This window comes from Nicotiana attenuata, unplaced genomic scaffold (assembly GCF_001879085.1).
Source record: "Nicotiana attenuata strain UT unplaced genomic scaffold, NIATTr2, whole genome shotgun sequence".
NCBI lineage: Eukaryota > Viridiplantae > Streptophyta > Magnoliopsida > Solanales > Solanaceae > Nicotiana > Nicotiana attenuata.
Window position 1 is genome coordinate 1 of NW_017673663.1, and position 12,280 is coordinate 12,280.

The following is a 12,280-nucleotide window of genomic DNA, read 5'->3' on the forward strand; positions in this document are numbered from 1 at the left end:
GGCAGAAGTTATGGTTGTGCAAGAAAGTTGATTCCGAAAGTTGTAGTTGTGAACCCATATTGAATTATTTTAGAACCTTTTATACCTTTTTCTTTCTAAACCTCATCCAAAAGCCTACATTACGGTCCAAAGAAAGACCTTTTGATCAATCTTCAGGAAGTGACCCAAACCTGTTTGAAAGGTATTTCCAAGATCTAACCTCCATCGGAGCAACAGTCAACTATTTCTCTACCCAACCACGGAAATTGGGAATCTCTTCAACAGTTCCCACAGTTGATGAAAAAAGAGAAAGTTAAACAGTCACGGGAAAAACAAACCCTTCCAAAACAAAAAAGGGGGAAAAAGAGAAAAGAGAAAGTTTTAAAGTAAACTTACGTGCAAAATTCTACTTTTCAGGGAATGGTATATTTTCTTTACCTACTAACCCTACAGTAGGAGCAGAAACAAATTTGGCATACCAACCACGGTCCTTGTCATCCTCAGGGCTGACTAAAACCTTCTTACTCCTCGCCACCAAAGTAAAGATTCCATGTCGGAATAGCTTAGGGGAGTAGAGGTGGATCAGATAAAATAAAGTAAAAGGCAATTTAGCCAAGTTAGCTAAGTACCTTAGACAAGCAACAGCCCTCCACACAATGGGGCCAATTTGTCCTAAACAAACATTGAAAAAACGACAGAAATCGATGATAACAGGATCAGTGGGGGGGTCTAAACTCCTGTGTAAAGGAATATGTATACACGAAAGAAAAGCCAGCCTTGTAAGACGTGATCCTTTGATTTGCATTAGGGATTATAATCGGGAAATCAAATTTCCAGTGGCAATCTCTACGAACAACAGAGATCAGACCTTCAGTAATCTGAGAAGGGTAAACGTCAGCACGATCAAGAGAGGACATTGAAGAAATATGATTCCTAATTGATTCTCTATCAGTATAAAAAGAAAGTTTTGAGGGGATAATTTCATCTACCGTTGGTTCACGGACTGGTTCATTAGAATCCCTACTTCTAGTAGAAGATCTATGTGGAAGGGAACCCCTAGTTCTAGAAGAAGAAGGAGGAGTAGAACTAGGTAAAGATGAAGGCGAACCTCGAATGGACGTTGATCCTAAACTACGTAACCTACCTCCTCTCCTGCTCCTAGTTGGAGCAAGAGAAAGTTCATCTACAATAAGAACTTTACGAGGATCAGGGTTTGAAGAAGACATAGCTACACGGAGAAGAAAGGAAGATTGAATAAGTCAAAGACGGAAAACTTTTTTATGAAAGAAGAAACAAAGGATATATGTATACTCAGAAGCAACCGTCAAACAAAGAAGGTAATAATGGGAACGTCATAATGAAAACTGTCACTTCGTGATTGATGTAGCCGCAAAAAGCCTTAAAAGACGCTGAAGGGTTGTAGACCCAATCAAAAGACGCCACGTGCCACGAGCATTAAATGGAAGTGACATGCGAAGCATTAGTTTTGGAGAAGGTATAATGGGGGCAAAAATTCCCGCTTTAATGAGATCCACTTTTCAAATATTCAATTGTTGAATAAATGGCAAGTGGGGGGACTATCTGTATTGGAAAAAATCAAGTTAACATATGGAATTAATTATGTGTTGACATGTCAAGACACGTGGATCAATAAAAGAATGACAGCTGGCAAAGAATAGTTGAAGAGACACGAGCCTTAACAGGCACGGGCAGATATTCAAGAAAACAGGAAGGAACGGTTACTCGAACCTCTTGGTAATTTGAAGAGACATCGGAGGAATGAACCTAGATAGCAAAAAGTACAGATACGTATTATCCGTAATTAATGAGCGTCAATGATGGAAAACGTTACAGAATCTTTACGAAACAGTTACGATTGCTAATTATAACGTTGCATTAATGACATTAATTACTCATAATGACTCTGTTATGAGAGGAAAGAAACGTATTACTTAGAAATAGCTATAAAAGAAGAGGAATAAATAATTGTAAGGACACAGAATATTATTGGAATATACTGATTTACTTTTTCTTTTACGCAGCTATCATTTAAATCAATTCTTCTTATTTGTTCCAAATTTGATTATCAGTAACCCGAGTTCTTCTAAAATTTAGCTTTGACCGAAATTCTTATTTTCTCGTTAAACATTACCGACATCTAAACTCAGCTACAAATTTTTTATTTCATCATTAGCTAAAGAATCTACGTAATCTCTTAAATTTTAATTGTAAGAAATTCATCTTGGTATTATTTCTCCAAAATAAAGATCAGGTTATTTGTCTCTTCACGCTCTATACAACCGTATCAAATTGTTATGGTGACTATGATATGATTGACTTTGCGAATATTTCCTTCCCCATTTTGTTGATTTAAATTTCATCTAAGACCAAATATGTGTGGCGTTGGGCTACTTGTAAATTACAGCGTGACAAAAACATGAAGGGAAAACTAGCAAGAAAAGGGAAGAATGAAAGTAAGTGACAACAAAAGGAGGAAATAGACAATAGAAGTTTTACACTGTTAGAGACACCACATCATACATATTCCTTATGACCATCATTATATGCACACAAGTAGAAAAAGATTTAACAAATACATTATTGAGATTGCACAATTGTCCTGAAGGGACGGCCCAGTGGGTTTGGCGGGAGTTTTCCGCACGGGAGACGCGGATTCGATCCCCCCTCAATGCCTTCTGGGTCTGAGCCTGTCGCACGGGGTTTGCCTAGTGCGGTTTACATCCCCTGTGTGGTTTGCAGGCTATTACACAGTGGAGGTTTACCCAGTGCGCACAGAGTGCTCACCCGAAGGGCAGAGGCTGTAGCGGCTGCGGGTTTTCCTAGGGTTCCAAAAAAAAAAAAAGAGATTGCACAATTAGTGTAGCTGTTTTGGCGCTTCATTTTCCATGAAAAAGAAGTGCATGTTTTGACTTTTTTTTTCAAGAAAAAGGAGAAACTACAAAAGGCATAGGATAAACATAAACTTTTGATTTGAAGGGCGTGTTCGCAACATTACTTCTGTTATATTATGTTAAATAGGTTACAAATGAGAGCATGTAGAAGAAAAAGCCAAGCATTGTAAAGTTTAAGGAAGCACATAAATGAATATAAGAATATTAAGTAAATTAATAGTTATGGAGGAAGGTGAAAAGTTTGAAACCATAAATAGAATATAAATGGGTGTTAAAACTACTAAGGGATCAACTATTATAAGGGGAAATAACACTGGTAATATCATTAAGGTAAATCGAAAAGTAAAAAAAATCGACGGTAAGTACCTAATATGTATTAGTCCGAAAAATAATTTGGAGATTGTCTTATGCCTCTTCCATAAAGGTTTTTCAGTCTTTCTATTTGTTGTTCTCTAAAAAAAAAAAAAAAAAAAAAAAAAAAAAAAAAAAAAAAAAAAAAAGGTTATCTTTTAACAATGGCCTATCCCAATCTTTTCCACATTTTGCTACAATTTTTTCAGCGAAAAAAAAATATATTTCTTCCTCCTAATAACTAATCTCTCTGAAAAAAACAAAAAGAAACGTATCAAATTCCTTATCTAAAATCCTAATTCGGCACTTACAATTTAGCTCGCTTTTACCTTGCGCATGAATTTTAAAAATTTACATCATTATTGATGACGGAGCGAGGACTTAAAATCAATTTAATATTGAATCTGCACTTTTACTATCTCAAAACCAGCCTTTGAGAGAGTATTCTACACAAGTAAATAAAGAAAAAAGAAAAAGAGTTGCAATAACTGAAGCTCTTCAAGATTGCAAAAAGAAACTGACCAATCCTTGTTAAAAATCTAATTTAACAGACACAATGTAAAGGACTCGAAATCAACCAAAATCAATTATGCCATGGAAATGGTTTCTTAAGGTTTAAGGTTATGTGTGTTTTGTAAAGGAGAAGAGATAATGGTACATTATATATATATATATATATATATATATATTATATATATATATATATATAGATTAATATATATATATATATATATAATGGAATAGTTATTATAAAGATTATGGATTTTAACTGATGGAGTTAAAGAGACGCATCGGTTGACAGAAACTATGGGGCTTGATGGCCTCTTAAAGAGGACTTTTTCATTTTTTTTTAAATTCATATGCCTCAGAGAAAGAAAAATGCAAAAACAAAAAAAAAAATATATATATATATATATATGTGTGTGTGTGTGTGTGAATGCTGGGTATAGGAAGGTGCCGCATCACCTTTCTTATACGAATTTTAGAAATCTACATCGTTGTTGACGACGGAGCGAGGACTCAAAATCAATTCAATATCGAATCTGCACTTTTACTATTTCAAAACACTAATCTCTGAGAGAGTATTCTGGGCGCGAATACATGTGCGTACAACTGGACTGCCCCTGATTTTTGGCGTTTTTTACTGCTGTATTAATGCATACAACTCACACAACTGACTGAGTTGTGTGAGGCTCCTTTTTGTCTCACAAATCTGTGGACCCAATCTTACACTTCTGGGTCCACAAAAATCTGGATCCACAAAACTGTGAGACAAAAAAGTGCCTCATAAAAATAAAACTTCCGAAACTCACCAATCCATGTAAAAAATCCAATTTAACAGACAGTCTAATTTCAAATCATCTATCTGTTTTATCTTTCTTTTTTTGAAACTTTGCTTTAATTTCTTTGACTTTCTTTTTTGTTTATTAACAGTATAGAAGAAAATAGAGACGGAGTTAGTTCCAGCATATCCTTATTATAACTATCCAGTCAGGTCGGTTACTTAGCGAACCGTGAATTCTTTTGAAACTTGAATGTATCACACGAAAAATCAAAGTTCTGATAATCAGAGGCATACTGGAAATTGATTGTACTTGATAAAAACAACCTACCATGGTTGTCATTTTTTCACCTGACGAAGTTCTAACTAAGCTACAACAAATGTTTTGCCAAGATATAGTAATGACTATACAACTAAGCTAGAAATTGAACTTTGTGCACAACCAAATACGCATATTGCAGTATCAGAAAATAGACACAAGCATAAGTATTAAGTTCACTCTACAATATATACAGTGTTTTCATGCGTTAACTAAACATAAACATCAAAGTATTTTTGAACCAACATTTCATCAACTGTCACACAATTTCATCCTTTGCTACATGCTCCCAATCTGAAGAAGCATTATCATACAATGCTGAAGAGTGTTGATTTCCCGGTCTGACCTTCCAATTCGAATGGACAACTGGATCATCCGCAACGGAGAGAAGAAACTGTTTCATGGAGTCATATCCAGAATCATCCACATAAGATCCAAATTCACCTTCGCTCACATTAACATTGTGATAGTAAAAGTAAGGTTCTATTACCACATTTGCTCTCTGATCTTCTGATACTTCTCCTTTTGACAACCCAAGCTTCTCCATACCTGCAGAACCAGCAGCAACCATATCCGAATCTTTTTTAACCTCCATAACCGGTAAATTCAGGTTGTCTCCCCGATGTGTTAATACATTGAACCTTGCCATAACAGAATCCTCAGCATCATTGGCAACCATATCTGGATACTTTTTCTCTTCCATGAAAGATGAATTCAAGTTGTCTCCTCGCTGTCTTAGGATATTGAGTCTTGCCAAAACAGAATCCTCAGCATCATTGGCAACCACATCCTGATCTTTTTTCTCTTCCACAAAAGATGATTTCAAGTCGTCTCCCCGTTGTCTTAGGATATTGAGTCTCGCCATAACAGAGTCCTCAGCATCATTTGCAACCACATCCTGATCCTTATTCTCTTCTAAGAAAGATGACCTGAAGTTGTTTCCCTGTTGCCTCAAGATATTTAGTCTCATCGTAACAGAATCCCCAGCACCACCGGCAACCACAGCAGAATCATTTTCCTCTTTAATGAATGATGAACTCAATTTCTCTTCCCTTCTATTTAAGATATTGAATCTCTCCATTACAGAATCCTCAGAATCGTCAATGTGGACAAGTTTGTTTGAAGGAGAGGGACTCTGGGTGGAAGTCTTTGACGCTAAGTCATTTTCAGCTTCAGGTGCCACTGAGGAATTCAGGTTTAAGTCTGAAGAAAATTTGAAGCACAAAATCTTAGTGGCAGCAGTCACATCTACAGAAATGTCTGAAACAGAATAGAGACCGCAACTATAACAGAGTCGGAGAAAAGATATCAAACAAACAACTTTTACCTTTTCCTTGGCTCACTTTATGCTTCTCCATTTCAATCTTCATACGGTCAAAACGAGCTTTATAGCTTAGGGAACATAGTTTTGCTTCAGCTTCAAGCCATAGATTTTTGAAAAGAAGGGCTAGGGGCGGCATTGCTTCATCACAGAGAAAGTTCTCATTGAGGACTTTCTTTATAGCCTGCAAGCCTGCCATATTAGTATGCCACTAATAGGATACAACTCCCTAAAAAGTACATTTTTAATACTTGTTTCAAGACTAATATTCAAATAACAATTTCACGAAGTACACATAGAGCATACCTGGGCTACTTGTTCTTCCTTTGAATCCCCTAATTTATCTGCAGAACGAGTTAGAAGGGATGAACTCACAACATTCTTACCATCATTCTTGCTCTTATCTTCATGCATAGGCGGGTAACCAAGTCCACAAGCATCCCAAGCAACATCTTCCATAAACTGGGGATTGCCTGTCCCAGTGCCCTGAATGAGAAAATTAATGTTATCTACAAAAATTACGCTCAAACACGGCCTATCAAGTTGATATGCAAAAGGAGACTTAAAACTTAGATCCATACGCTCACACACCAAATGGAATGACACATCATGAAGATTAATAGGACTGACCCAGTCAACGGCCAAAACACAATCAAAAGTCTAAAGCTGACAAAAACAAGCCTATTAAGTCGATAAGAAAAGGAATATTAACACTTAGTTTCCTGTTCTTGCACACAAAACAGAAATGCATGATAAAAATATTCAAGGGTCAAACAAAAACAGGACTGACCCAGTCAATGGCCGACAAGGTACCTTAATGATTGATTTTCTCTTATTTAACAACTGTATATTTATTGGACATAAGACATCCATTCTGAAGTATATATGAAGAATGAGACGACAAAGATTAAATAGTACTAAAATAACAGCAACAATAACATTGTTACACATCTCATCTTTATGATTATTCTTCTCTGTTAGGCTTATAAAGTAAAGCAAGCAAGGGAAGCATATCCATTTCAGGAACACTTACATGATAAAGTAGGTTAAGTAACAAACAAAATAAGTCAAATTATGTAAACATTGTTAATATAATAATTGCCACATAGACAAAGAGCATCTGCTAGCTCCTCTGCTATAGTCCAGAATACCTGGACCATTAGATCTTTGGAATCCACTATATATCCAATTGCCCACAATGCAGAGAAGAGGTGGTTCAGGACCACACTAGAATTTATGTCTGAATTCCAAACCAGAAATGGTGATACTGCATCTGCTTCCACAATTTGAACACACTGACACACCTGAAAACAAGACTCGCTAGTTTGAGAAGGCATACCGTATAAGAGCGGCGAGATTCTCCAGACTTTTCAAAAGTGTTATGCTGGGAAAACATTGTTTCTTTTGTTTCAATCTTCTTAGAGGTACATGCACCAAGATTAGTAATTGCATGCTTAAGGGCGTCAAGGTCTTGTTCCTCCAGTAGATATTCATTAGTTAAACATTGAGTATTAAGCAGCTCCGAAAGGTTATGAATTGCATGAACAAGTGTTTGAACATCCAATTTTGGACTTGACCCCATTTGATATGGTTGGGCCTGCTTAGCATCTTCTTGAGAAGCTGGTGAACGTAAAACATTCTCTGCAGCATCAAGTGCAACTACTCCACCTTCTAATGCATCATTGAGGTTCAGATCAGAATAAATAAAACCCTCCGTCAAACCATGATTTGTGGGTCCATATTTGTGTTCATCAACAGTAAGGTGCGGTTGTAGTTGAGAATCATTTTCAGAGTACTGAGGTAGCCCATATCCTTTGCTAGGCTTGTTCAGATCTTCAGAAAACTTAAGTACCCTACTGTCGTTGGACAGATTCATATGCTCAAATGTTTCTTTTGTGACATCATTGTTCCTGTGTTCTTCTGTAATGTAGTTATTAGTTCCAGTGCCTTGTGAAGGAACTGACAGACCAATTCCTGCTGCACATACGTTATGTTTATGTAGATCGTCAGTTCTCCCTGAATGTTCCGCTGGAGGGAACAAAGGATTGCTTTGACCAAAATCAGAGCATTCTAGTTTGCTTTTGAAGTGGCATGGACTTGGAGCTTCAACAGAGTCGCAGAGAGAAATACGAAAAGCAGGAGAACCTTTCCAGCAGGGTGAATCTTCATTTGAGTTATGAAGATCTAAAGCATCTGAACATTTCTCAGTAAAAGTCACAGGTGGTGCACTACCGTAAGGAGCTTGAGATCCAGATCTTTCTTTAACTGTAACCTCTACTGTATTGCTACCACAAGGATGCTGATTGCTAATTGATGACGATGCAAAAACAATACTGTCCTTGAGATCCTTACCAAAGTTCAGTGGGCTTGCTTCCAAGGAAACCCCTTTGACCGGAAAACCTATTGGTAGGCGAGTTTCCTCACCTTTTAAGAGGTCATAGACATCTGATTTCTCCCTCTTACTAGCTCCAGTTTTGCAAATATCAACAGTTCTGTTCAAGTCTGTCTTCTGTGCCAAGAAACGGCTTCCAGAAGGTGCAGAAGGTGCTGGTCTGATAACCACTACTGGAGAAGATTTTGATGTGGATGTAGTATCACGGAGACAAGAATCAAGGGGTTGGAAGAATTTCTCATGTGGAGTAAAAGGGTTTTCATAGTTCAGGTAATTGTTAGATGATCCTAAAGAAAGTCCCGCTTGGCAAGATGCAGAAGGAATTGAACCCGTACAAGCTGTTTTTGAGTTAAAAGATGGGTAGACTGGTTCTTGAGCAAGATATGATTTGTCATCCATATGTCCCATACTTGGGGGCCCAATGTATATTCCATCAGTAAAATTTCCAGAGAGAGCACTAGTATCTTCTCCAGCTATGTTCACACCTTCAAATGAATTACCTACAAAATGACAGACATTAAAAGCTTCTATCTGATTGCATCAGCACAACGGGTTCAGACAATGGAATGAATGATACATGCTCTTTTAAGCTCCAATTTTGAACTAGTAAATCACATGAATCAGACACGTAGAAGTACATAAAGAGTTTAACACCACCATATGAATATTTTGTCATTGACATAACGAGTTGAAATGGAGTTGATAATCAGGGAAAATTATCAAGTCAGGAATAGCATAATACTCATCAATAACATTAGATTTCTTTTACAAAAAGAAAAAGTACAACAGTACTATGGTACTGAAAAGCAAATAAGAAGTTATTGATTGCCAACAAGGATAAAACATTATAGGGCTAAACCCATAAAAGTAAATTTTGACTTCCTAATTGCAAATAAAACAAAAGTTGGATACACATAAGTTCAATCATCACAGTAACCAACTACTCAGAAAGCAAATTCAAACAGATGTACGACGAATTCATACACCTCGGTTGTACATTCACATCATTGTTATATCATATAAGGAATTACATTGCAACGTGGAACAATGAGATTACAGATAAGAAACACAAGGAAATTACCTTGAGAAACGCAATTTCTATAACCAATTGAAGCACTAGCATTAACTTTCATCTCATCTTGCTTTCCATCAGTCGTTTGACTCCAAACTGATTTCCAATGGGGTACCGGGTATTCCAAACCAGACAAGCTCTGGGTATAATCAACTTGAGAGGATACATTAACAGGGATATTACCACCAGAATTAGGCAAGACATCAAACGAAGGATCATTGAATGGCACCGAGGGGGTGTCATTGGTCATTACTGAACTAGGCACATAAGGGGCATAATATCCCTCACAGCCAAACGAAGAATACGGGTCAGTCGAAGTATTAGCAGTAGGGTTTGGAGTTGACCAAAGGTTGTTACTGTTGGGCGGTCTGATAACAGAATCAGAAGGGGAAAACTCAGGCAAGCAAGTTGTGGGCACAGAATCAGTAACAATTTCATGCTTTGAGAAAAAATTGTGTCCAGATGGTGAAGGATCAGCAGCAGCATATTGCCAAGACTGTCCAAATGAGGAATTCAACAGTGGGTTTGAAGAATTGGAACGATCAACAGTAAAAGGAGGGGCTAAAGGTGATAAATTGGAGAAGGAGGATGAAGATCCTCCATTACCCAAAGACCCTAAACCCATCATCTCAAAAACAATACTTCAATCCACTGATCAAAACTCAAAACCCAGAAAAAACTTTAATTAGTCTAACAATTCTAAAAAAAACAAACAACAATTATCAAAAACACGAAAAAATTCCTTCACACATCGAAAAATCAAGGATTAATTAAAGAGAACATACCCAGTAAAAGTAAGAGGCAAAAGGAGAGTGAGAGAGGCAGCGGAGAGTCTTTTCTCTCGGTCTTGCTCTTTACTCCTCCCAAAGCTAATAGTGCTGGAATTTTGGATTATTCTGTTTCTGTACTCTATCTTTTCTCTTTGATTTCGTTTTATTTTTCTAAATTACCATGTTGCCCTAAACTTCTCTTCTTTCACCCGGCGAAGATGCCAAAATTCGCGTAATTTGACACGTTTTACCCTATCTTGTAAATTTTATATAAGTATTTAATAAAACTAGTTTTAGGATAGGCCGTTGAGTGTGTAGCCTATCTCAGCAAATACAAAATTTTAAAATATTACATAAATATTACTTCGTATATTAGAATTTGTGTTTGAGGCATAAAACAAAAATTAACAAAAGTTTAAGTTTCTAAAAGTATTGATCCGAATGAGCTAACTTCAATGAAGGAAGAAACTCTCAAGACAAAAAGACAATTGTTCTATGTCTACAATCAATAAGAAATATCATATCAATTGTTTTCAACATATTAGAAAAGACTAAATTATTATTGCAAAAGGTATTCTTTAACGGCTACATTTTAATTAATCTACTATTTCTTCGTTTTGGTGTGAGCTTTCTTTCTTTGTCCAAGCACATAACTAGGTATTCGAATATTTTCTTTTATGAAAGTAAGAGTCTAAGGTTTGAATGAAATAATTACCGTTAATGGATTCTAAAAGGACCATGTTAATCTATGAGCCAAAAATATGGAGCTTATGTTAAGAAATCCTCTAAACTTTGCACTGAAGCTAAAATAATGAAGTATCAATTGTGTATTATTTGTTATTTTTCAGATGCAAATAACTATCTAGAATAATTATGTATTTTTATTTTTGGGTCATATCAATAAAAATCGGCTAGAGCGTTATTAATTTTCTTGCTTAATTAAAAAGGTATAGCCAAAATAACGGAGTCGTAATTATTTTTAAAAATTCACAATATTTTTGAAATGCTACCTATTATCTTGTTTAAGTAAATTAATTTCTTTGTACGTGCTTGCACGTGTACCTCGAGCTCATCAATAAATAAATAAATATAAAGCATAAATTATTAGAAAATAACATTTTACGCTAAAATAAATGCATTTTTTTAATACTAAAAATTAATGTTATAACATAGCAATTGTATTCAATACATCCAAAATATACAAACACGATAAAAACGTTTAAAAAGGAAGAATTCTCATAATATTTATCATGATTGAAGAGAAATCTAGTGAGTGTTAACGGTCAAGATCACTAAAAAAAAAAAAAAAAAAAATTGAAATCTCTAACGACAATTCAAATGATATAGGGAGCTGTTATTTGTTGTAACAAATGCAAAATGAGAGATATAATTAATGACAACTCAAATAAATTATCTTATATTATTTCATCCTTATTGCTTCAAGTTTGAATTATTTTAATTAACTCTTAATACTATATCATCACCAATTATATTTTATTTTCTGAATGCTTTAACCACCAATACTCTTTTTATTGAAACAAATTTATGTATCCTAAGAGCTTTTCAACTTGAATTTTTTTTAACTAATATGATGAATTTAGAAAGGAATTGGATAGAATTATTTTGTTAATTAGTTAATTAAAAAACTTAGTTATTTGTTCTCAACATTAAAGAACATAATTTATTTTTATTGATTCAAATTCTTAATAATAGTTCACCCAAATTTAAATATTTAACTGTAATTGTAATTTTATTTACTATAAATTTTGTATTAAGGGATAAAAAATCGATCTGATATTTTACTTTTGGATATTCGTGTTTGCAGAATCATAAGTGTTACTGTTGGCCTAAGTAAAGGTTAGTTTTGAAGACTGACAAAGGA

The 12,280-nt window shown here is 35.3% G+C and overlaps 1 protein-coding gene across 2 annotated transcripts; it reads right to left on the reverse strand.

Annotated features, from left to right (window-relative positions):
* Positions 1-4,833: 4,833 nt before the first annotated feature.
* LOC109216983 lies at positions 4,834-10,535 on the reverse strand. 2 transcript variants are annotated; one of them, XM_019381200.1, is made up of 6 exons: positions 10,414-10,535; positions 9,638-10,279; positions 7,504-9,056; positions 6,471-6,650; positions 6,171-6,348; positions 4,834-6,046 (listed from the first exon to the last, which is right to left on the reverse strand). In XM_019381200.1, exons 2-6 carry the CDS (start codon positions 10,254-10,256, stop codon positions 5,103-5,105), a joined length of 3,474 nt encoding a protein of 1,157 aa, XP_019236745.1. In that variant the 5' UTR covers positions 10,257-10,279; positions 10,414-10,535; the 3' UTR covers positions 4,834-5,102. The 2 variants fall into 2 exon arrangements, with proteins under 2 accessions (XP_019236745.1, XP_019236746.1); XM_019381201.1 differs by having other exon boundaries at positions 9,638-10,289.
* Positions 10,536-12,280: the final 1,745 nt, after the last annotated feature.